This window comes from Ranitomeya variabilis, chromosome 2 (assembly GCF_051348905.1).
Source record: "Ranitomeya variabilis isolate aRanVar5 chromosome 2, aRanVar5.hap1, whole genome shotgun sequence".
Classification (NCBI taxonomy): domain Eukaryota; kingdom Metazoa; phylum Chordata; class Amphibia; order Anura; family Dendrobatidae; genus Ranitomeya; species Ranitomeya variabilis.
In genome coordinates, this window is record NC_135233.1 from 484,546,222 (window position 1) to 484,573,609 (window position 27,388).

General features: G+C 40.3%; 1 protein-coding gene across 1 annotated transcript in view; it reads left to right on the plus strand.

The window, feature by feature from the left end:
* Nucleotides 1-27,388, plus strand: part of LOC143806873 (mucin-5B-like) — a 201,423-nt gene that overhangs the window by 23,735 nt on the left and 150,300 nt on the right. Inside the window, exons 2-12 of the mRNA XM_077287852.1 lie at nucleotides 9,583-9,844; nucleotides 9,929-10,043; nucleotides 10,247-10,334; nucleotides 12,339-12,445; nucleotides 15,145-15,358; nucleotides 15,512-15,637; nucleotides 15,830-15,947; nucleotides 16,089-16,227; nucleotides 23,012-23,122; nucleotides 23,780-23,849; nucleotides 24,112-24,249. Of these exons, the coding sequence (XP_077143967.1) occupies nucleotides 9,583-9,844; nucleotides 9,929-10,043; nucleotides 10,247-10,334; nucleotides 12,339-12,445; nucleotides 15,145-15,358; nucleotides 15,512-15,637; nucleotides 15,830-15,947; nucleotides 16,089-16,227; nucleotides 23,012-23,122; nucleotides 23,780-23,849; nucleotides 24,112-24,249 (1,488 nt within the window). The remainder of the gene's footprint in view (nucleotides 1-9,582; nucleotides 9,845-9,928; nucleotides 10,044-10,246; nucleotides 10,335-12,338; nucleotides 12,446-15,144; nucleotides 15,359-15,511; nucleotides 15,638-15,829; nucleotides 15,948-16,088; nucleotides 16,228-23,011; nucleotides 23,123-23,779; nucleotides 23,850-24,111; nucleotides 24,250-27,388) is intronic.

Below are 27,388 nucleotides of genomic sequence, written 5' to 3' on the forward strand. Positions count from 1 at the left end.
GGTAATGGGGTGGGGGGCGGGATTATGTGTGGTGATGTGTTGGGGGCGGGATTATGTGTGGTGATGTGGTGGGGGGGTGGGATTATGTGTGGTGATGTGGTGGGGGGGCGGGATTATGTGTGCTAATGTGGTAGGGGGCAGGATTATGTTTGGTGATGTGGTGGGGGGCAGAATTATGTGTGGTGATGTGGTCGGGGGCGGGATTGTGTGTGATGATGTGGTGGGGGGTGGGATTATGTGTGGTGATGTGGTGGGGGGCAGGATTTTGTGTGGTGATGTGATGGGGCGGGATTATGTGTGGTGATGTGGGAGGCGGGATTGTGTGTGTTGTAATGTGGTGGGGCGGGATTGTGTGTGGTGATGTGGTGGGGGCAGGATTGTATGTGGTAATGTGGTGGGGGCGGGATTGTGTGTGGTGATGTGGTGGGGGGCGGAGCTACTGTGCAGGGGGCGGGATTAGCGAGTAATCACGATGCCTCTTATATATATTGATGGAAGCAAGGCCGTACCCACTGATCCCAGCTCAGAAACTTGCAAATCCTTTCAGTGTACAGTGCATGCACTAGGGGGATTCATAAGTCTGCAGTTACACAGAATGTCTGCAGAATTATCGATTTGGACTGGACAACTCCTATAAAGCAGATGGGCAGAGTAGGCACATGCCTGGGTTCACCGGGTGCTGGCATTTGTCCAGCTTAGTTTTTACAGCAGAAATATTTTCTTTACCATGTTGTAATGTGCTATTCAGGAGTGATTAGAGTATTGTTCTCACATGTAGTCCTTTTTAATCTTTCTTTATTCCTAGCTTCACAGCAGATTAGAACAGAGTCATCCTATTTGGCAGGGGAAGTATCTGATGCCCCGAGGTGGCGACCATTTTATTATGTCCATGCTTCTACAGGACATGGGATAGCATGAAACGGCCATTGCCTCTGGGTGCCAGCTCCTTCCCCTTCCAAGATAGGATGATGATGTTACAAATTGTTTTTCAGAACAACAGCTCTTGTATATCAGAACCAACTTGATTTAATAGATGCTGTGAAATATATGTAGCAGTGCTGATATTTGTTTTTCTGTGGTTTGTGAATGATTCGAATATTTAACACAGGCAACATCCCTGTGGTGACGTACATCACACCCACATACTGATTGTAGATGAACATGAGCTTTACCTACTCTTGCATATGTATTTCTGCCTTTGCACATGTCTGTTATGATGTAGCCTCCTATCCTTTGCTATTTGATTATTTCGCATTTTTGCTGATTATATCGATAAGTATTTAGTTTTGCAAAACACACTGACCTTGGACTTATCTAGGAGTTACTTACACTCCCTGACAGAAGTTATGTCGCTTATCCATGTTACGTAAATAAAAGCTTATAACCTGACGTTAAATTCATCCATTGGTTGTATAAATTATTCTTTTGAAAGCTGAAACCCTCCGAAATGTGGTTTAGGTTAAGAAAATAAATTGGCATCAATGCAGAAATCTCTATATATGTCTAAACACTATAAGGAGGGCACTTCACAACTCTATACTCAACTAATCCCACACAATCAAAGTGGGAAGAAACGAAGAGATCCCATAATTAAAACCACATGTTTATTGATATTTGTTTAAAATTGAACAGAATAAAAAAGCATAAATACCATAGGGGACACCAAGAGACAAGGCAATAAATAAACAAACCATACTCATGAAAATAAGGATAACAACAGTGGCTGAACACAACCCCATATAATTAGCTCAGTGGCTTAGTATATCCAATGTAAATAATGGTATCAATTAATCTAATCTACCTCCCAAAGGACCAGCCACTGTTGTTATGGGGATTAGTTGAGTATCAATGCAGAAATATTGATCATTTAATGGACACAGAATGGTCAGATTTTGGCAAGATAAAAGTTTTGTCGCTCAAAGAAAGTAATGTTATATTCAAAAAATAATTAAATTAAAATACAAATATATGTTGCATACCATTGGTGAATGAAGTTGTGGTGCTAATCGTCATATTTAATATTTTGTGTGACTTCCATGAGCTTGAAGGACTGAATCCATGCGGTTCAACATTGATTCATGCAATTTATTAATGAAGTTATCAGGAGTAGCAAAGAATGCAGTCTTACATGCCTCCCAGAGTTCATCTAGATTCTTTGGTTTTGTCTTGCAAGCTTCATCTTTCATCCTACCCCAAACATGCTCAATGATGTTCATGTCTGGTGACTGGGCTGGCCAGTCCTTGAGCACCTTGATCTTTTTTGCCTGGAGGAACTTTGTTGTTGAGATGAATGTATGAGATGGAGCACCATCCTGCTCCAGAATTTGACCCCTTTTATAGTAACATAGTAACATAGTTATTAAGGTTGAAGGAAGACTTTAAGTCCATCTAGTTCAACCCATAGCCTAACCTAACATGCCCTAACATGTTGATCCAGGGGAAGGCAAAAAAAACCCATGTGGTAAGAGTAAGCTCCACACTGGGGAAAAAAATTCCTTCCCGACCCCACATACGGCAATCAGACTAGTTACCTGGATCAACGCCCTATCAAGGAATCTAGTATGTATACCCTGTAACATTATACTTTTCCAGGAAGGTATCCAGTCCCCTCTTAAATTTAAGTAATGAATCACTCATTACAACATCATACGGCAGAGAGTTCCATAGTCTCACTGCTCTTACAGTAAAGAATCCACGTCTGTTATGCTTAAACCTTTTTTCCTCCAGACATAGAGGATGCCCCCTTGTCCCTGTCACCGGTCTATGATTAAAAAGATCATCAGAAAGGTCTTTGTACTGTCCCCTCATATATTTATACATTAACATAAGATCACCCCTTAGCCTTCGTTTTTCCAAACTAAATAGCCCCAAGTGTAATAACCTATCTTGGTATTGCAGACCCCCCAGTCCTCTAATAACCTTGGTCGCTCTTCTCTGCACCCGCTCCAGTTCAGCTACGTCTTTCTTATACACCGGAGACCAGAACTGTGCACAGTATTCTAAGTGTGGTCGAACTAGTGACTTGTATAGAGGTAAAATTATGTTCTCCTCATGAGCATCTATTCCTCTTTTAATGCATCCCATTATTTTATTTGCCTTTGTAGCAGCTGCCTGACACTGGCCACTGAATACTCATACACCCAGGTCTTTTTCATTGACGGTTTTGCCCAGAGTTTTAGAATTAAGCACATAGTTATACATCTTATTACTTCTACCCAAGTGCATGACCTTACATTTATCCCCATTAAAGCTCATTTGCCATTTATCAGCCCAAGCTTCTAGTTTACATAAATCATCCTGTAATATAAAATTGTCCTCCCCTGTATTGATTACCCTGCAGAGTTTAGTGTCATCTGCAAATATTGAAATTCTACTCTGAATGCCCCCTACAAGGTCATTAATAAATATGTTAAAAAGAAGAGGGCCTAATACTGACCCCTGTGGTACCCCACTGCTAACCGCGACCCAGTCCGAATGTGCTCCATTAATAACCACCCTTTGTTTCCTATCCCTGAGCCAGCTCTCAATCCACTTACACATATTTTCCCCTTTCCCCATTATTCTCATTTTATGTAACAACCTTTTGTGTGGCACCGTATCAAAAGCTTTTGAAAAGTCCATATACACTACATCCACTGGGCTCCCTTGGTCCAGTCCGGAACTTATCTCTTCATAGAAGCTGATCAAATTAGTCTGACATGAACGGTCCCTAGTAAACCCGTGCTGATACTGGGTCATGAGGTTATTCCTCTTCAGATACTCCAGTATAGCATCCCTTAGAATGCCCTCCAGGATTTTACCCACAGTAGAGGTTAAACTTACTGGCCTATAATTTCCGAGTTCAGTTTTTGTCCCCTTTTTGAATATTGGCACCACATTTGCTATACGCCAGTCCTGTGGTACAGACCCTGTTATTATGGACTCTTTAAAGATTAAAAATAATGGTCTATCAATGACTGTACTTAATTCCTGCAGTACTCGGGGGTGTATCCCATCCGGGCCCGGAGATTTGTCAATTTTAGTGATTTTTAGACGCCGCCGTACTTCCTGCTGGGTTAAGCAGGTGACACTTAATGGGGAATTTTTATCACTAGTCAATGATTTGGAATATAAGAGGTAGCTAATACTTCTTGATATTTTAGGCTGTTGCTTTCCACCTTGCAAATGTTTCACACACACCCATACTGAATGTAACCCCAGACCATGATCTTTCCACCACCAAATTTAACTGTTTTCTGGGTGTATTTTGGATCCATACGGGCTCCAGTAGGTTTCCTGCAGTATTTGCAGCAGCTGTGGTGTAATTCTACTGAAGATTCATCAGAGAAATCCACCTTCTGCCACTTTTCCAGTGTCCATCTGTTTAGCAGGCTGTGGGACTTTGCAAATGCCACACTTTTTTTATTTGCCTTTTGTTTAGTGCTGGCATCTGGGTACTGATTCGACCATGGAGGCCATTTCGAGACATAATCCTACAAACAGTTCTAGCTCCAACAAAGTGTTAATCTGCACAGTGGGGAAGCCTACTCAGTGCACAAGTAACTGCATAACTGCACGCATATATACAGCAGTAAGTGCTCTGTGAGCTGGGGTGCCACTCCAAAGAAATAGCCACAATGGATACAAAAATTAAAAGGAACGGATGGCACTCACCAGTTAAAAAAACTTCTTTATTCCAATACTTTAAAATATCGGCATCGGGAGGATGGGAGCAGAAGTGGAATGGACGACAGCCGTTTCGTGCTGCAGTGGCTCTTCTACTGGGTGAATGTTTTAAAGTATTGGAATAAAGAAGTATTTTTAACCGGTGAGTGCCATCCGCTCCTTTCAATTTTGCCACAAACTGCCCTAGTTGACACAGGGACTTGAGGAGACCAGGCCTGTTGGAGCTCTGCTGCAGTGGAAGAGGGGCTTGCTTTGGATTTTCTAACCAACAAACGTTCCTCCTGAGCAGTTGTCTTGCGGGTTCTGCCAGACCTGGGCTTGTCAAGCACATCTCCAGTCTCTTCAAATCTTTTTTGAATTCTTTGTACTTGATGCTGAGACACATTAAAGGTGCCAGCCACCTCTGCAGTGGATCTGGTCTTCAGCCTCTTGATAATCCAGGCTTTGGTCACAGGGTGGATTTTTGGCATGTTGTCAGAGCTCAAGTTGCACTTCAACTGGGATGCTGGGTTTCTTTTCATACACATACACTAATTAATCGATCATTTACTGAGCACAGGTGAGGATGTAAACTAGGATTGGGTGCATTACATGACCAGGAGACAAAACTTTTGTCTTGCCAAAATCTGACCATTCTGTCTCCATTAAATGATCAATATTTCTGCATTGATGCCTATTTATTTTCTTAACCTAAACCACATTTCAGAGGGTTTCAGCTTTCAAAAGAATAATTTATACAACCAATGAATGAATTTAACATCAGGTTATAAGCTTTTATTTACATAACATGGATAAGCGACATAACTTCTGTCAGGGAGTGTAGATACCCATTGTTTGTTCTTCCTATAATTTGTAAAATTGAAACTACAATTTGTGCTTCTGCGACAACTGTAGATACGGGTTTTGCAGACAGTATAAGTCATGCAGTTTGTCTAGTGACTCACAGGTGATATTCTTTGTCATTCACTTTTCTCTCCTTTTTCCATCTGGTCCATCATCATCACTGTCCCCATTTGTGCTCACAATCTGAATTCCATATCGTTATGTCTTTTGAGAGTGGAAAGAAACTGGAGAAAACTCATGCAAACACATGGAGATCTTACAAACGCCTAACAGATGAGGACCCCAGCACTGCAAAGCAAAAATGCTAACCACTGAGCAGCCACATTTCCATCCTTTGATAGATTGAATTTTGTGCGTTTTTCTGCCCCCATTCATCCCATCACAACATCTGCTATGAAACACAGTGATCCAATACTTCAAAAATTGTGTCATTACTATATTTACCTCCAGAAGGTTTGGACAGATATTGCCTCTGAAAATAGTAGTGCCAGATAGATGGTGCTAAGAACATTTATAGTAGACCATGCAGGAAGAGTGCAAATTTTTGTATTGTGAATTGTAGAAGTGTCATCTTTTGTGCCCCACACAATACTAATGATCTTTTTAGTTCCCTTCAAACAATAATAGTTTTCCTCTTAGTGCCCAACACAGTAATAGCGTCCCCTTTGTGTCAGACATTGTAATAGTGTCAATTTCTGATCACATACAGTAATACTAATAATCTTTATTTTTGATAATAATCTTTATTTTTATATAGCGCTAACATATTCTGCAGCACTTTACAGTGTGCACACATTATCATCGCTGTCCCCGTTGCAGCTCACAATCTAAATTCCCTATCAGTATGTATTTGGAATGTGGGAGGAAACCGGAGTACCCAGAGGAAACCCACGCAAACACGGAGAGAACATACAAACTCTTTGCAGATGATGTCCTTGGTGGGGTTTGAACCCAGGACTCCAGCGCTGCAAGGCTAATACTACTCCCTAGTAATCATCCCTTAGATACCATTCCCCCTATCCCTCAGTTTATTATCACAGTTACATTAATTTGCATTAAGTTTATTATCACAGTTACATTAATTTGCATTAATATTTAATTGCCCACCAAGCCCAACCCTCATTTCCCTTTAGTTTAATGAATCACTCCTCTGGTTCTCCAAGCTTAAGACTTTCACAGCCGCAAGGTCCTTTGTATTATTATGCCTTCGCCCACCTAGCCCTTCCCTGTCCTACCTCAGTTAGTATGATGAATCACTCCATGACCCCACATCCCAGGATATATTTTCATACCATCATCCTGGCAGAAGCAGTACATTATTCAGGGATCATTACCCAGCTTTAAGTTCTTCTCAGGAGAAGCAGTAACCGATAAGCATGTAACCTGAAAATAGGGTGTCGACCCTTGACCTGATTCTAAGGGTCTGGTCGATGTATCTACACATGTAACGTGCACACTACTTCGAAGAAGAGTGTGATGCTGCCAGCAGCACCATTTAGTTATATTTTCTGGTTACAGAAGAAAATCCAGCTCACCACCTGCAATTCCACTCTTCTGGAGCACGGATAGCACCTGGGCTGGGTGCAACATCTAATGGAGAAAGCAGAGGAATCCAGCTCACAGTTGAAATCCAAAAAAGTGCATTTTATTATCCAAGGTACGTGAAGCAAAGATTAAAATTGTGTGTTCACAAAAAAGAGAATACTGGCATCTTTTGACGCGTTCGAGCGACATTTGCTCTTTGGTCTTGACAAAGAGCGCATGTCTCTCGAAATGCGTCAAAAGATGTCTGTATTCTCTTTTTTTGTGAACACACAATTTTAATCTTTGCTTCATGTACCTTGAATAATAAAATGCACTTTTTTAGATTTCATCTGTGAGCTGGATTCTTCTGCTTTATCCATATTTTCTGTTTCTTTGACTTTCCATGACCATAAGCCAGGCAGGGACAGCCAGTGGGCTGAATGTGGCAGTAATTTGCTAAGGTCTCGTATAAAGGCTAAAGTATCTACCAAAAATTTTAAGATGCTTCACTGTGAAGAAAACATATTCAGAGATGAAAATAACCACCTATAGAGTTTTCTTTCTTCCATGAAAACAGAAAATGCCCAAATATCTTTAGTAGCACTCATGAGTCATGAACATTCAGTTGGTTGAACATGGTGAGATGTCATCATTGTGACATACATTTTTCCAACTTCTCACAGGTATAGTAGATTTTAAAAAATATTACTACCAGAAGCATTAAATATTTTACATACAGTGGGGAAAATAAGTGTTTGATGCACTGCCGATTTTGCAAGTTTCCCCAACTACAAAGAAAGAAGAGGTCTGTAATTTTTATCATAGGTACACTTCAGCTGTTATAGACAGAATCTAAAAATAAAAAACAGAAAATTACATTGTATGATTTTTAAATAATTAAATTGCATTTTATTGCATGAAATAAGAATTTGATCACCTACCAACCAGCAAGAGTTCTGTCTCTCACAAACCTGTTAGTTTTTCTATAAAAGGCCCTCCTACTCTGCATTCATTACCTGTATTAATTGCACCAGTTTATACTTGTTGCATGTATAAAAGACCCCTGTCCACACACTCAATCAATCACACTCCAACCTCTCCACCATGGCCAAGACCAAAGAGCTGTCTAATAACACCTGGGACAAAATTATAGACCTGCACAAGGCAGGGATGGGCTACAGAACAATAGTCAAGGAGCTTGGTGAGAAGGCAGCAACTGTTGGAACAATTATTAGAAAATGGAAGAAACACAAGATGACTGTCAACCTTCCTCGGTCTGGGGGCCATTCAAGATCTCACCTCATGGGGTAGGGATGATTCAGGGAATGGTCATGAGTAAGCCCAGAACTACACGGGAGGACCTGGTCAATGACCTGAAGAGAGCTGGGACCACAGTCTCAAACATTACTGTTAGTAACACACTACGCCGTCATGGATTCAAATCCTGCAGGGCACGTAAGGTCCCCTTGTTCACGCCAGCACATGTCCAGGCCCATTTGAAGTTCACCAGTGACCATCTGGATGATCCAGAGGAGGCATGGGAGAAGGTCATGTGGTCAGATGAGACCAAAATAGAACTTTTTGGTATCAACTCCATTCACCGTGTTTGGAGGAAGAAGGATGAGTACAACCCCAAGAACACCATCCCAACTGTGAAGCATGCTGGTGGAAACATCATACTTTGGGGGTACTTTTCTGCAAAGAGGACAGGACGACTGCAAGGTTTTGAAGGGAGGATGGATGCGGTCATGTATCACAAAATTTTGGCTAATAACCTTCTTCCCTCAATAAGAGCATTGAAAATATGTCATGGCTGGGTCTTCCCGCATTACACTGACCCAAAACACACAGTTACGGCAACTAAGAAGCATTTCAAGGTCCTGGATTGGCCTAGACAGTCTCTCTACCTGAGCCCAATAGAAAATCTTTGGAGGGAGCTGAAACTCAATGTTACCCAGTGACTACCTCAAAACTTGAAAGATCGGGAGAAGATCTGTATGGAGTAGTGTGTCAAAATCCCTGCTGCAGTGTGTGCAAACTTGGTCAAGAACTATAGGAAACGTCTGACCTCTGTAAATGCAAACAAAAGTTTCTGTATCAAATATTACGCTCTGTTTTTATATTGTACTAAATACTTGTTTCATGCAATAAAATGCAAATTAATTATGGAAAAATCACGCAGTGTGATTTTCTGGATTTTTTTAGATTCTGTCTCTCACAGTTGAAAGTGTACCTAAGATATAATTTACAGATCTATCCATTCTTTGTAGGTGGGAAAACTTGCAAAATCGGCAGTGTGTCAAAGAGTTATTTTCCGCACTATATGCAGCCTAAAAGTTTTAAATTGTAGATGGACCCTGAAACATTGTGGAATTTGATAACTTCATCATTTTGTCAATGGGACGCTTTAAAGTATAACCGTGAAATTAGTTTTTCTGGATTAGATAAAAAGTGACTCATGGTCACTGCAAATTTTTTATTCCATATAGATATGTAGATCTGATATTGTTTTGTCTTGACAATAATATTTTGACAAATATATCGCTCCAGTGTTGAACCCTGCACAAAATGACCATGTCTGTAGCACTTGGGGAAATTACCACTATAAGACATTTGATGGAGACATTTACCGGTTCCCTGGACTCTGCAACTACATCTTTGCTTCTAACTGTATAAATACCTGTGAAGATTTTAATATCCAAATACGGCACCCTATTGAAGTGGGAAAGACAGTTCTGTCCTATGTTCTTGTAAGAATCGATGGGCTAGTCATTGAGATGAGAAAAGGAAAAATCACAATAGGAGAAGAAAGGTAAGTTTACAGGTACAAAATGCGGAAAAAAGTGACTCAGGCCTAAGGATGATGTCGAGATTCAATAATGTTGTCTTTTTTTAGTGTTTCCCTTCCATACAGCCAGTTTGGAGTACAAATCCAGCAGACCAGTGTCTATGTGAAGTTGACAGCCAAACTTGGGTTGACTCTTTTGTGGAATAATGAAGATGCCCTCATGGTAAGATCTGAATGTTTTTATCCCTGTTGAATAGATGGGCTGTCACGTGGAAAAAATTGGTGATTGTCATAATTTCTCACCAATATCAAATTCATTAACTCCTGGAATAATTGGAAGCTTTGAAGTTTTTATATTTGTGGTACAGAAAAATTTATGCAAAATTAGGTTAAATTGTAACCTTACAATTTTGATATACTTTCCAGCTTAAATTGTCCCCAAAATACATGAACACCACGTGTGGATTGTGCGGAAATATGAATGGAGTCAGTCAAGATGAATTTCGAATTGATGGTGGGTCAGATATTTGACTCTTTACTGGAGATTAGCAAATCAATTCACTTAGTATTAAAAAATACAATTCACAAGAAAACTATTTTTTTTCTTATTCAATTAACTCAAGTTAAGCAAAATGGTGGTCTACTGGATTAAAAAGGGTTAAAAAAAATTATACTCACCTAGCCTCTCACCTGTCCTGGTAGCCCCTTGTCCAATCCTCCACTGACTTGCTTTCTTCACACTTTGGCACCTCCTATTCTGACTAGACCTTAAGTGACATCATGACATCTTAGAGGGTTATATGGTATGAGGCCTAGTGAGCACCAGAGTCCGCAAAAACTAGAGAAGACCAAAGACAACATGGAAGACTTGAGCTGGAGTGAAATGCAAGCCAGTGGAGGATCAGTCAGGGAATGTGGCATCAGGACAGGTGGAAGAAGAAGTAAGTATAATTTTCATTTTTTAACCCCTCTGGTTATTATTCCCTGGAATTTTTAGATCACTCAGATTATGATAATATGATAATTAGCTTTTAGCAGCAATTTCATTCAATTAATTTAATGCTAATCGAATTTCCCAGCTGAATTCAAGAGAATCTGGCAAATTGAATGTTGTCAGATTCACTTATCTCTGCTCTTTATTATAGTCATAACAATACAACTAATAAAACAGTTTTATAATCATCTGGTGATTATATCAGGTTCATCTTCTGTTTATTTTTTTGTTGTTTTGTTTTTGATTTTTCTATTTAAGTAAGCTAAATTGACAAAAAGCTCCCATATGCCACTTTCCCCTCCAATCTAGATTTTTTAGCTGGGCTATACAGTTTCAGACATCACTGGGGGTTTCATATGAGCTGTCAATGTAAAAAAAGAAAAAATGAATGTCTGAAATGCCGAGGGATGGCCAGATTTGTGAGATCTCTGGAGATCTTCATATGAGCTGTTCTCATAAATTGGAATGGCAGGACCAGGTACATATGACATTGGGATGGAATTAGTCAGTTCATTGCTAACAAAAGCTGCCTTTTCTTGGAAGGCACTTAAATAGCAACATAAAGCATTATGTGTACCTAATGCAAGGGAAAAGTGATTATTCCACAGTAAATTCCAGTTAAGTCTAGTTATTACAGTAAATTAGATATATAGTTGGCATGATCCCAAGAATCAGCATCATATTATTCAGGAAAACAAAGTAACTACTAAGATTGAGATTTTCCATCTGGTTTGGAAATAAAATAAAAATTAATGATAAAATTAAAAAATGATCAGCGACAGAGCCAGTGGCATAACTTGAAGCTTGTGGATTCCAATGTAAAATCTCCAACAAGGCCCCCAATTATCACAGGTCTTTAATAGTAATAGTCTTTTCCTAAGGGGCAGAGGGACATTTTGGGCCCCCTTAGTCACCAAGGCCAAGGTTTGATTACAACCCCTATACTTATTATCGTTAAGCCCATGAAGGGACCAGAAGAGCAACATGTTCTCATGAATATGAAACATTACACATTAACTGAATAATTAAAAAGGAAACCTGTCACCATGAAAATGCAATCCGCTCTGCGACCGCCATGTTATAGAGCAGGGGGAGCTGAACAGATTGCTATATAGTTTTGTGAGAAAAGATTCAGTATAACCTGTGTTGTCGTCATTTAAACCTCTGTTCTTTCTGGGAGTTTCAGGCCAGTGCGTGGTCCTATCAGCTTTTTTGCATAAATGTGCATACAGAGATGGCTGGGCTGTCAGTCACTGATGAGACCGCCCACTGGACTGAAATCCTGGAAAGAGCAGAGGTTTAAATTATGAAAATGCAGGTTACACTGAATCTTTTCTCACAAAAACGATATATCAATCTGTTCAGCTCCCGCTGTTCCATAACATAGTGCCAGCAGGTTGGACTGCATTTTCATGGTGTCATATTCCCTTTAAACTTGAGGTGTCATTGAAAAGTAGAATTATGTTTTACTAAAATTTAATGGGAATAATATGAAAAAACACATCAACTTGTCTTTCTGTACAGATATGATACTGACTCCTGTACAGTATGCAAACATGCAAAAGTTGGATGGACCAACTGAACAGTGTGAAGATGCTTATTTCTTTACTCCAGAAAACTGCAATGAACTGGTAAAACTAAATACATGCTATATTTTATGCTTTTTTTACTCTTGGTTCGAGGGATCCCTATTTTAGGATGTGTATCAAACATCAGCATTGAAAACTGGGTGCAAACAGTATCTCTCCATGTATACAATAGCTGGCATACCTGTGCATAGCAAGAATGACCCATTGATGTCAATATGTACCATGTAAGACATAATTTCTTCTATGGTAGTAGAAAGCTTGTGAATTCAGTGCTAAATTCCCTCGCAGATATTGTGATCAGGTGATTGTATAAGTTTTTCAGCAAAAGGACAACCTGTGGCCAACCAATTTTAGGACCACCTTTAATGAAAAGTCATTGTTCAAAACATTCATTTACATTATTTTTGTTTCACATAATCAGGTTAAACAAGATCAAGTAAAAGAACTCGCTGTACAAAAGAAGTAGTTCTTAATATACTGTATTTCATAATATCTCTCAGTTCTGCTAATGACCTAAGACTAACACCCTCTATAATCTGAACCTCCCAATCTCTTTTCCAAGACTTCTCTCGTGCTGCACCAATTTTCTGGATTGTGCTACCCCAGTCAATCTGGTTAAATTTCTGGTTTCAAACATGCCCTACAACACATTTCTTTAGACTGGTCTATGACTTTACCTCACTATTTTAACTAACTATACCCTTTTCTCTCCCATATACTTGGTAGCAATTTATACATGTACTTGAACAGATACTGAGAGGTGACTGGTTCTTGTAGCGTTTTTTGAATGCACCTTTTTATTAAAGCTATGGCAAGACCTTACATGAAAAGCATTTTAATTTTACCTTTTACCTTTCGTGTTCCACCTGTAAGCCTACAAGCAGGACGCAAACTGTTTTTGGTATTTGTTGAACTATGTGTTAGTCTGTAATGTCTTACACTCCCTGACCGAAGTTATGTCGCTTATCCATGTTATGTAAATAAAAGCTTATAACCGGACGTTAAATTCATTCATTGATTGTATAAATTATTCTTTTGAAAGCTGAAACCCTCCGAAATGTGGTTTAGGTTAAGAAAATAAATTGGAATCAATGCAGAAATATTGATCATTTAATGGACACAGAATGGTCAGATTTTGGCAAGACAAAAGTTTTGTCGCCTGGTCATATAATGCACCCAGTCCTAGTTTGCATCCTCACCTGTGCTCAGCAAATGATCAGTTAATTAGTGTGTGTGTATGAAAAGAAACCCAGCACCCCAGACCTTCACTTGAACTGCAACTTGAGCTCTGCCAACATGCCAAAAATCCACCCTGCGACCAAAGCTTGGATTATCAAGAGGCTGAAGACCAGATCCACTGCAGAGGTGGCTGGCACCTTTAATGTGTCTCAGCATTAAGTACAAAGAATTCAAAAAAGATTTGAAGAGACTAGACATGTGTTTGACAAGCCCAGGTCCAGCAGACCCCGCAAGACAACTGCTCACGAGGCACATTTGTTGGTTAGAAAATCCAAAGCAGGCCCCTCTTCCACTGCAGCAGAGCTCCAACAGGCCTGGTCACCTCAAGTCCCTGTGTCAACTAGAACAGTTTGTAGGATTCTGTCTCGAAATGGCCTCCATGGTCGAATCAGTGCCCAGAAGCCAGCACTAAACAAAAGGCAAATAAAAAACCGTGTGGCATTTGCAAAGTCCCACAGCCTGCTAAACAGATGTACACTGGAAAAGTGTCAGAATGTGGATTTCTCTGATGAATCTTCAGTAGAATTACACCACAGCCACCTCAAATACTGCAGGACACCTACTGGAGCCCGTATGGATTCAAAATTGGTGGTGAAAAGATCATGGTCTGGAGTTACATTCAGTATGGGAGTGTGCAAAACATTTGCAAGGTGAAAGGTAATATCAATAGCCTAAAATATCAAGAAGTATTAGCTACCTCTTATATTCCAAATCATAAAGGGGGTCAAATTCTGCAGCAGGATGGTGCTCCATCTCATACATCCATCTCTACAACAAAGTTCCTCCAAGCAAAAAAGATCAAGGTGCTCAAGGACTGGCCAGCCCAGTCACCAGACATGGACATCATTGAGCATGTTTGGGGTAGGATGAAAGAGGAAGCTTGCAAGACAAAACCAAAGAATCTAGATGAACTCTGGGATGCATGTAAGACTGCATTCCTTGCTATTCCTGATTTCTTCATTAATAAATTGTATGAATCATTGTTGAACCGCATGGATGCAGTCCTTCAAGCTCATGGAAGTCACACAAAATATTAAATATGACTCTAATAGCACCACAACTTCATTCACCAATGTTATGCAACATATATTTGCATTTTAATTTAAGTATTTTTTTGAATATAACATTATGTTCTATGGGCAACAAAACTTTTGTCTTCCCAAAGTCTGACCATTCTATGTCCATTAAATGATCAACATTTCTTCATTGATGCCAATTTATTTTCTTAACCTAAACCACATTTCGGAGGGTTTCAGCTTTCAAAAGAATAATTTATACAACCAATGGATGAATTTAACGACAGGTTATAAGCTTTTATTTACGTAACATGGATAAGCGACATAACTTCTGTCAGGGAGTGTATCTTGTTTGTAGAAGTACCCTCTGAATTGTAAAGTACTGTGGAATATATTGGCGCTATGGACATAAAGATTAATATTATTATTTTTTTTAAATAAAGAAAAATTTGTTAAGTGCATTTTTCATTTCTCCCCACCCCACAGGAGCAGGTTTGTGTCCAAATGCTCTCCAGCCCAGCCTTCAGGGACTGCGCTGTACGTGTCCCCAAGATTCCCTACATACAAGCTTGTATATTAGATCTTTGCATCTGTCAATCTTCAAATCATACGTCCTGTTTCTGTGATACCCTGGCCGAGTACTCCCGACAGTGTGCCCAAGCTGGTGGGAGACCAAGGAACTGGAGAAACAACATGTGTGGTAAATACATTTTTGCATATTCTTAATTTGAAAAAAAATGCACATTCATTTTGCCAAGCATGGGGAAATGCAATTAGATTAATTTAATAAAACAGTTATATTCCAATTATATTGCTATTCTGCATTGACCGGAGAGTGCACTTTGATTTCTAGAGATTAGATGCTCAATGAATTTGAAGTATGACGAGTGTGGTTCCCCCTGTGCTGACACCTGTTCCAATTGTGAGCGAACCCTTGTTTGTGAAGAACCTTGTATGGAAGGCTGCTTCTGTCCACCAGGTATGTCTTCTCCTGAAACGTCTCTCATTTTAGTGTCATATATATCTTTTATCTGGGCAATGGATCAAATTTTCCTACTGACTTAAATGCTCATGTCCTCTGATTACTAGTGACTACATGGGATCATAAATATTGCAATTTTGGCCCTAATCATCAGTGTTTTTTCTATATACATGATTGTGTTTCTTTCAGGAACGGTACTTGATGATGTTAACAATAAAGGTTGCATCCCATTCAGCGAGTGCCCGTGTACATACAACCGTAGGATATATGCCCCTGGAGAATCCTTTAGCAACAACTGCCAAAAATGGTACATAATAAAGATCATCTAAACTTATAACATGGCCTTACTGTAATGACTAACTTAAGTACCAGAATTTACTTCTAGGCATTCTAAAATATAGCTATTCTAGTATTTACCTCTATTTTTCCTAATTCTTCTACCTTTTAGTATCTGTCAAGGAGGTCAGTGGGACTGCAGGGCTCTACCATGTCCTGGGCATTGCTCTTTGGAAGGAGGGTCTCACATCTACACTTATGATGGTGGTCACTATAACTTTCATGGAGACTGTAGTTATATTTTTACAAAGGTATATCCATTTATCTTATCCGTATAATAAACTTTATGTATATAACGCCAACATATTCTGCAGCGCTTTACAATTCAGCAGTTCATATACAAGTTGTAAGTAACAAAGTTAAATATAATACAATAAGTAAAACAAAATAAAGACGACCCTGCTCGTAATAGCTTGCAAGCTACAGTGAGATAGGGGGGGGCACAAAGTACAGATGCTTATTTGCAATGATGGTCTAGCCACCTTGAGGGAATTGTGGATAGATAAAGGCTGCCTGAGTTAGTCAACAGCCAATATTTTTGGTGCTTTTGGTGCAGTTTGATGGAGGGTTATATTCAGATAAATAGTGAATGGGCTATATATATAAAATAACTTCGATTAGGGAACGTGATAGGCCACTCTAAACAGATGTGTTTTTAGGGAATGCCTAAAACTGTATAAGTTGTGGTTAGTCCTAATTTCTTGGTGTAGAGCATTCCAAAGTATTGATTGAACTCGGGAGAAGTTTTGGAGCCGGGAGGAGGTACGGAATAGTGCAGGGGTTAATCAAAAGTCGCTTGCGAAGAGTAATGAGTCGGTAGGACGATAAACAGAAATGAGGGAGGAGATATAGTGGGGTGCTGAACTGTGGAGAGCTTTCTGGGTGAGAACAATCAGTTTAAGTTGGATACTATAATGTATGGGCAGCCAGTGCAATGATTGGCAAAGAGCGGATGCATCCGAATACCAATCAGCCAGATAGATGACCCTGGCTGCTGTATTAAGGATTGAATGAAGAGATGAAAGTGGATTGAAGGGGATGCCAATTAATAGAGCATTACAGTAGTTAAGGTGGGATTGGATCAGGGCAACAGTGAGGGTTTTAGTTGTTTCCATGGTTAAAAACAGGCGGATTCTAGAGATGTTCTTTAGATGCAAGTGACAAAAGCAGGCAAGAGATTGTATATAGGAGGTAAAGGAAAGATTGATGTAAAACATAACACCCAGACAGTGTGCCTGCTGCCTAGGAGTTATTATGGCACCACCCACGGAGAGCGAGATATCAAATTTAGGGAGGTGATTAGAAGGCAGGAGCAGAAAAAAAATCAGTTTTGGAAAGGTTGAGTTTCAGACCGCGAACGGATATGATGTTGTAAACTGTGGACAGACAGTAATTGGTGTTCTGTAGTACAGCGGGGGTACGGTCAGGGGAAGACGTGTATAGTTGTGTGTCATCAGCATAAAGATGGTACTGAAAGCCAAACCTGCTGATGGTCTTTGCGATTGGGGCCATGTAAAGAGAGAAGAGGAGAGGGCCAAGAACTGAACCCTGAGGGACCCCAACAGTGAGAGGAAGAGAAGAAAAAGTGGAGCCAGCCAGCGATACACTGAAAAAGTGGTCAGAAAGATAGGAAGAAAACCAGGAGAGAGCAGTGTCCTTAATGCCTATTAGTTGGAGCATAGAGAGTAGGAGATGGTGGTCAACAGTGTGAAGCTGCAGAGACGTCAAGAAGAATGAGCTGAGAGTGGTCACTGCTACGTTTTGCTGTCAAAAGGTCATTGGTCACTTTGATGAGTGTGGTTTCTGTAGAATTTAAGGGGCGAAAGCCGAACTGTGAAGGGTCTAGGAGAGAGTGAGTGGAGAGGTAACAGATAAGGTGGGAATAGACCTGGCACTCCAAGAGTTTAGAGATGAAGGGGAGAATGGAGACTGGAAAAAAACACCATAAGAGGAAAAACCTCCACTAACTATAGACAAAAAAAACACCAGTACGCAGGCAAAGGTACTTACCTGTCACGGCCACTGACCAATTGCACTATCAAGGTGCAGCGGACCCAAGTTCAGATGGCAACTTCACAGGTGCAGTAATATCGATGAGGCAGCCAGCCTACAATCAGGGATTGGCCGCTTGGTACACCAGTGAAAAAAGATAATCTGTATGTGGCATGTTCGAAAATGCAGAGCATATGGCTCAAAGCCTATTAATAACGCCATATGGTGGGCTAACCAGTGCTGACTAATGCATCCTGTGTGAACAGAGGCCACAGTTTACAGAGCCATCTAGGGCCCAACTGCACCCCGAAAAATATAAAATGCACAAAAACATAACAATATATGCAAGGTATTGGTTGATATTATGGCCACAATACTTAAGCTGGCAACCCACGTCAAGGGTCCTTACATCTTGCCAGTCCTAATCTAAACAAACACCGTAAGAGGAAAGCCCTCCACTAACTATAGACAAAAAAAACACCAGTACACAGGCAAAGGTACTTACCTGTCACGGCCACTGACCAATTACACTTTCAAGGTGCAACAGACCCAAGTTCAGATGGCAACTTCACAGGTGCAGTAATACCGATGAGGCAGCCAGCCTACAATCAGGGATTGGCTGCTTGGTACACCAATGAAAAAACATAGTCTGTATGTGGCATGTTCACACAGAAAATACAGAGCATATGGCCCAAAGCCTACTAATGACCCCATATGGCAGGCTAACCAGTGCTGACTAATGCATCCTATGTGAACAGAGGCCACAGTTTACAGAGCCATCTAGGGCCCAACTGCACCCTGAAAAATATAGAGTGCACAAAAACATAGCAATATATGCAAGGTATTGGTTGATATTATGGCCACAATACTTAAGCTGGCAACCCACATCAAGGGTCCTTACATCTTGCCAGTCCTAATCTAAAAAAAACATAAGAGGAAAAACCTCCACTAACTATAGACAAAAAAAAACACCAGTACACAGGCAAAGGTACTTACCTGTCACGGCCACTGACCAATTGCACTATAAAGGTGCAGCGGACCCAAGTTCAGATGGCAACTTCACAAGAGCAGTAATACTACTGCACCTGTGAAGTTGCCATCTGAACTTGGGTCCTCTGCACCTTGATAGTGCAATTGGTCAGCGGCCATGACAGGTAAGTACCTTTGCCTGTGTACTGGTGTTTCTTTTGTCTATAGAGAATGGAGACTGGTCTGTAGGTATTTGTGCAGGATGGATCAAGAGAGGGTTTTTTTTAATAATGAAGCAATGATGGAGTGTTTGAAGGAGGAGGGGAAAATACAAGAGAAGAGGGAGAGATTGAAGATTTCAGTTAGGTGGGTAGTGATGACTAGTGTTGAGCATTCCGATACTGCAAATATCGGGTATCGGCCGATATTCGCTGTATCGGAATTCCGATACCGAGTTCCGATATTTTTGCGATATCGGAAATCGGAATCGGAAGTGTGCGGTGCGTATGGTTCCCAGGGTCTGGAGGAGAGGAGACTCTCCTTCAGGCCCTGGGATCCATATTCATGTAAAAAATAAATAATAAAAATAAAAAATATTGATATACTCACCCCTCCGGCGGACCCTGGACCTTAGCGGTGCCTCCGTTCCTAAGAATGCAGGGAGTGAAGGACCTTCGATGACGTCGCAGCTTGTGATTGGTCGCGTGAGCGGTCACATGAGCGGTCACGTGACCAATCACAAGCCGCGACGTCATCGAAGGTCCTAGTTCACTCTGCATTCTTACGAACGGAGGCAGGCGCTTGGACCGGTGAGAGCCGGGGCCGTCAGAGGGGTGAGTATATCAATATTTTTTATTTTTATTCTTTATTTTATACATGAATATGGATCCCAGGGTCTGAAGGAGAGTATCCTCTCCTTCAGACCCTGGGAACCATTCCGATATTTTGTGTCCCATTGATATGCATTGGTATCGGGTATCGGTATTGGCGAGATCCGATATTTTGCCGGTATCGGCCGATCCAATCCGATACCGATACCTTTGCATATCGGAAGGTATCACTCAACACTAGTGATGACTAAAGAGAGAGACTGAAGGAAATGTGAGGAAATGGTGTGAGTAGTGCATGTAGCATGACAAGAAGAAGAGAGGAGCCTGGAGACTTCTTCTTCTGTGAAGGGATCAAATGTGGCAAGTGAGCCAGAGGAGATGCAGGGAGAGATGGGAGTCATGGCACTTGGTGGCTGGGAGTGGATTTCCTGATGAATATTCTCTATTTTCTCTGTAAAATGTGAGGCCAGATCATCAGCACAAATGTCTGTGATAGGGGCCAGTGCTTTTGGACTGAGGAGGGAGTGAAAGGTGTTGAAAAGGTTTTTTGGGTTGTTGGATAGTGAGGAGATTGGGGTGGTGAAGTAGGTCTGTTTGTCAAGGTGAAGGGCAGAGTTATAAGTTCTTAACATAAATTTTTAATGGATAAAGTTTTCTGGTGTGCAAGTTTTCTTCTATATACGGTCAGCAATCTATTTTCTGATGTGAGCCATGGCTGTTTTACTTTGGGTTTGGAGATTCTGAGGGTTGGGGTGCTACTTGGTCAAGGGTGCTTATAAGAGTGTCTTTGAAGTGATGTACAGACAGATCAGAACTGGAAAAAGAAGAGATTCGGGACAGTGATAAGTGTAGGGAGTCTGTAAGAGTATGAGGGTTAACGGCTTGTAGATTTCTGAATGTGTGATAGGTAGGAGTGTGCTGGGGTTGGCAAGGTTTTGTGAGCATGAAAGAGAGAATTTTGTTTTCAGAGAGGGGAAGCCGTGAGTTATATAGATAGGAGATTGAACAAAGCCGGACAAAGACCAGATCAAGGGTGTTACTGTCTTTGTTTGTTTCTGAGGTCGAGAGCTGAGAAAGACCATGAGAAATGGTTAGTGATAGAAGCTGGAATGCAGATAGGGAAGTGAGGATGTTTATGGGGATGTTGATGTCTCCCAGGATGAGAGTTAGTAATTCAGAGGACATGAAGTACGGCAGCAAGGCAGAGAAATGATCAAGGAACTGGGTGGGTAAGCCTGGGGGGGCGGTATATGACAGCTACTCTCAGGGAGAGAGGATCGAAGAGCCTGATGGTGTGAACCTCAAAAGAAGGGAATGAGAATGATGGAACTGGGGGAATGACCTGGAAAGTGCATTGTGGGGACAGGAGTATGCTGACTCCTCCACCAAGTCTGTTTGCGGGTCTCAGGGAATGGGAAAATTTTAAGCCGCCATTGGAAATAGCAGCAGGGGAGACCATGTCAGAATCCTGAATCCAGGTTTCAGTGAAAACAAACAGATTAACAGATTAATAGAGTTGTTCAGAAAGTAGTTGTGTGGGAAAGGAAGCTTGTTGCATATAGGCAGTGGATTCCACAATACACAATTAAAAAAAGAAATGGAGTACAATTAATGTTAGTAAGGCTAGTAAGGTTTTGATGTGAGGTGGGGGAGGGGTTGAAGTTGGCTGATGGTGGACTGGGGTTGGGGGAGATAACCCCTGAAATAAGTAGCAGTAGAAAGAGAAAGAGCAAGTAGTTCTTGGTTTTGTGACATGGTTTAATATGCAATATCTTTGGGCAAGATGGTCTGAGATTTTTCAGGAAGGTAAAAAGTGCATGGGAGCTGTACATGGGATAGGGAAGGAGAGAGGGGCTTATGTGGTGGTGATGTGGATGAGTGGTGATGGAGGGGGGATGGGGAGGTGAATGTGGATGACAAAGGCACACAGGAAGATAAATGTAGAAATAAAGCACATGGCTAAAAGGGATATGTGGGTTACCTGACTCCTGCCCTGGCTAACTGCCATTGAATTAGCTGCCGCTCCTGGATACTTAGCTACAAGGATACTTTGCTGAAGGGACATGTGCATGCACCCCACACGCGTGCACCACTTTGGATGCTTATAAATTTATAGGCTGACTACAGGGTCAGGTGAGAGGGATTGTGGAAGCTGGTTTGGGATAAATTAGCAGCTGGTCATCACACCAGGGGAAGGATAGATGATCAAAGACAGCCAGACCTAACACTAGGCCTGACAACATCTACATGCTTTAACACCTTTCACCCGATAATGTTTAGAGTGACCTATGGATGGACATACAGCTAAAAGTATTGGATACAATGCAACAGATGACTTATAGCAGAGACTCAGCAGGCAGAGACATTATACCAATAAATTGTTTCAGGATGGGAAAGCAGTAAATGACAGACATGAGATGTTATGCCATACGTCGGTAACATTTGAAACGATTATGTACCTCTTAATGTTCCACCAATTGCTTAGGAGGTAAAGATTTTTCAAACTTTTATCCCCCATAAATTTATTACCAAGAATATTTGTTTCACTTTTCTCAAGACATTTTGCTCAACTACTTTTGTATTGATGACTAATTCCCCGAATACGACATAAATATCAGATCAGTGGGAGTTTGATGCCCTGTTCCTCCACTTGTCAGCTGTTGTCAGTGCTGGCAGTGACTGAATGTTACCAGTTGCAGAGCTGATCAGTACAGAACCATCAACTATGTAGTGGCCGCAGTGGGGGTCTGCAGATTCTTTCGCATTTCTTCAAACAGGGGCAGATATGTAGTACCCGTCAGTGGCCAATACACAGTTGACAAAGTGTTGCTGTTCAACTTCACAACTGGTAACATCCAGTTGCCACCAGCACTGAGAACAGCTGATTGGTGGGGGATGTCAAGTGTCAGACCTCCATCAATTTGATATTGATGACCTATGGATAGGTCATCAAGATAAAAATAATGAAGCAACATTATTTAACATACATCCTATACTTATATCCTAAATACTTAAATTAAAGGTGTTCTTGCAATTGTTAGCACACCTACGTATGGATCTCGTTTTACAGTGGTTATCTAATATTATTTTACTAGCCTCCATGAGAAAGTAAAATGATGACATTGTAACAATTGCTTCTACAGGTCTTTTTTGCAGGTCTGAATCAAACCAATATAACTCTCATAACGGTAAGATTCATATGGTACTCATTGTATGTAGACTAAATTAATTTTTTCCATTTCAGGACTGTGTTGAAAACATGTTTAATGTAGTTGTTGAACTGAGAAAATGTGGAACTACCCACACCGAGACTTGCCTAAAAAGCGTCACCCTCTTCTTGGAGAAAGGATTAACTGTGAGTATTGCTATATGCTTATCTTTTACTTTCCCAGAGGTATAACTTTAAACTCACAGGTCCCTGTACCAAATCTGATATAGTCCACCAGCCTACCTTGTGCCATTTATAATGCTAGGGTCTTCTTCTTCTATGTGATGGAGGGAACTTTTGGTCCCTCCTGATAATCAAAACTGGTGAACAATTGCTACCTCTGCACCCACTATAGATGTGCCCCTACACTAACCCTCTTGGTTCAATATCCAACTTCGCCAATAAAGCAGAAAAGATCACTTTCAAGACCCCACTGGCACACTAAAAATCAGCCGAGTCCACTGGTAATTCCCAGATTACCAACAATCTAAAATTCATGGATTCCTTCTGACTCTCTTTCAACAGATGATGTTGGGGGAGAGAATGATCAAACATGTTGAATTTATAATGACCTATCCTTTTAGGCTCCAAGAGCTAAGCTATTGCCAGGGAAGCCTAGCAGCAGCTCTCTGACAGAAAACACAGGATCACTCATCCAAGATGACCATTTTTGGCATGGATAGATGTCTATCAGTCGATCGGTTGTTCGGCGGACAGTTATCTAATGTCCATAGAAGCCTCTAGCTTTACCTCTTTTATTTCCAGCTTTTATCAGTGTATAGACTAACATGACTTTTCCTACAGGTTATCACAGTCAAATACTCTGGGGCTGTCCTTTTAAATGGTATATATGCCCCCGTTCCTCTTTTTACAGGTATGTATACTCTCCATAATTTCATGCTTGCATATATCAGTATTCATTAATTTAATGTTAAAATGATAAGTATAGATCAAAGTTTTCTTGTCTAAAGAATGGAAATGTTCCTAAAGACCACCTGGTTCCTTACATTTGTTATATTTCTTCCAATCCTAATAATGGGGCAGATGTTGGGATAACGGACTGTATAATTTACATTGTCTATTGTCCCTTGAAGTTTGTCTATTTCGCAAACTTACATCCTCTATTTTCTTTACAGATAACTTTGCTCTGCTCCAGCCTTCTTCCTTTTACTTGATAGTTAAGTGTTTCAATGGAATCCAAGTGCAAATCCAGCTCGACCCAGTTATGCAGCTCTCTGTCAGCTTGGACCCAGATTATATGGGAAATGTATGTGGTAAGTTGAACAGATCGATCGACTGAGGATCAAATTTCAGTCAAATTTATTGAAATTTGCAGGTCCCCGATCCTCACTTTGCGGTTTGTAAGGATTGGCAAAAACAGTGAAAAAATGCTCAGAGTCATTTCACACACTGCTCAAAATTCAGACAGGGGCAAAGAGCATCATGTGTGGCCGGGCGGGCTTCCCCATAATGTACTGCAGCTATCACATCACATAGTCCTGTGCAGCCAATAAGGGGGACTTTCACAGGGACTGGAAAAGATGAAGGCCAGCCAAGCATTTACAGCAAAGGGATAGAAAGGCAGATTTCACAGCCCATTACACATGGATAGAAAAGGCCTAATCTGATTGTGGTGTACTACTGCAGTGCTCAAACACTCTGAAAATGGGAAGAGTTGACTGAGTCTGTGAAGATTCAAGTGATTTAGAGAAGTGCTGGATCTGCATAGCTAGTGTGGCCGTGAATTATTTGATCTATGATATACTGAAGGAACATTACCTTCAGAATACAAACAAGAAGGGTGGTTTATACCACTCTGTGCTAATTTTGCTAATAAACCAAAATGCTGTGAAGAAAAAAAAAAATATATATATATATATATACATATATACAGCTCTTGCAAAAATTAAGAGCCCACCACGTCAAAACCCTTTCATGGGCAGCCCAATCTCCAGACCTGAACCCCATTGAAAACCTCTGGATTGTAATCAAGAGGATGATAGATAGTCACAAGCCATCAAACAAAGACGAACTGCTTACATTTTTGTGCCAGAAGTACTGTGAAAGACTGATGGAAAGCATGCCAAGACGCATGAAAGCTGTGATTAAAAATTATGGTTATTCCACCAAACATTGATTTTTGAACTTTTCCTGAGTTAAAACAGTAGTATTGTTGTTTCTAAAGGATTATGAACTTGTTTTCTTTGCATTACTTGAGGTCTGAATGCACTGGGGATTTTTTGTAATTTTGACCATTTCTCCTTTAAAAAAAATACAAAATATATTGCTTGGAAATTTGGAGACATGTTGTCAGAAGTTTATAGAATAACAGAAGAATTTATATTTTACTCAAAAATATACCTGTAAAGAGAAAAATCAGACAAACTGAACATTTTGCAGTGGTCTCTGAATTTTTGTCGGAGCTGTATATTTGCGCACTGTATTGTTGTCATAGTCCAATACTAGACTTATACACGCCACCCCAATACAGTGTCTTGATGCAGGTGCTAGCTTTTGAGACATGAATTTATTTAGCTTCTAGTTTCCTGTTCTTGCTTATAAGGGCCCGGGGAGGTGAAATATATATCTTTTAAAGAAAAGGCACATTTTAACTTTTGAAAACTTGCTTTAATAGTCCTACATATCAACCATTCTGCATGCTGTTGTCGCAAGTTTAATTCCGATTGTGAACTATATGTAACTACCTCGCAATATTGCATCTTAGAGTTTTGTAGGTGACGTTGCATTTCTGCTCAAGTAGGGAGTAATTAAAAAAATAAAATGAATAAAATGCAAAAAAACTAAGTTTTGCAACTGTGTTACTGGTTGTTGACTTTAACAATGTTGGAGCTACAACAATACTGCTGGTTATTGCCGCAAATTACTTTCTGTGCATGTACCTTCCAAGCAACATGTTTTTTATGGTTATGAAATGAATGATAAGGGAGGTGAATTTAAGCTAAAAATAGATTTTTTAAAAAGTACTTTTTTGACATAACTCACTAGTCCAATTTTACAAATATTCCTGGCACAAAAATAAGATATCCTTGCCACAAGTTCTTTTCCATGCATGAACTGAGCAACCTAAGTATCATTCTGGGTTTAAAAAAGATAATTTAGAACATTATACATAAGTTTTACTTTTTGCATATATGTTTTATTATTCTAATTCGACAACTGTAAACCACACAACTGTATTGTGGGCTGTTGTTGTTATTAAACCGTGTTCCTTCCTCCTGGTATGTGTTGTTACATGGTCCTTGGTAAGCAAGTAGAAATGTGATATGTTTTATAAAAAAAAAATGAAAATTATGTCAGTTAGTTGAAACATTTTTCGGCCCACCTGTTTAAATTGACAAATTGGAGACCCATACATGTCACACTGATAATATTGGCAGGCTGGAGTAGAGTTATCCAATTTGCTAGTCACATGAAACCTGCTGGACATTTCTTGGCAACTCAAGGTTGGCTAAGTGTGGTAAAAACATTGCAGAAGCATTTCAGTGCGAAACGCGCGTCGAGTGTGGTGGGTCCCCCTGGTGCGTCCTTTTCGGGTAACTATGCCTTGATTATTTATTCAGCTCTGTATACTTATACACTATTATGACTATTGTTGATGACTGTTCCTTCGCCTGCCTGATGCCAACATGGACACAGTGTTAGTACATTAACTTATTTGTAATTATTTATTGCATATATCACTTATTGATTACTTCATATTTATATGTGCCCTTGCTGGCATTCGTCGGTCAATGTTGTGAATTTGTACTATATAACTATTTATATTTCACCTATTGTTGCATACTCTGTCTGTTGCTAAGGTCGTTGTGTTATGGAAATATTTGGGTTGGATAAATTTATCCCTCTGTGTGTGCTGCGGCCGCTCCCAATTAGACTGAGTATTTTGAGCGCTCATCAAGAATGGACTGTACACAACTGTGACAGAACAACATTCCATCAATACTGGTACTTTATTGTACATACATAGTTTTATATTTTCACATAGAAAGGAGTGGTTAGGGGTTGTCAGGGGTGGTTAGTTAATTACCATATTGTCTAGCTCCTCTGTCATTGGTTATCTAAACATATATGGAATATTGTGATTAATGCTCATATGACTGCAGATTAAGGAACTAAAATGTACCTCTGTATGTAGGACAAAGATGAGACATTTGATCAGCAGTTAATACATCTGACACTGTTCTGCTTTTGAGAGCTGGAAAACCCCATACAATCTGTCTGGCTCATATCAGTTCATTGTCAGCCATTTTAATCCATTGATTATAATGTATATATTGGCTGTGAGCATATGAGTATATATGATTATAGAGGGGTATACATGCAAGTGAGATCTACATGATATATATATTTCTATCACAAGCCCCCCTTAGATATCACTTGCCCTAATCCTAG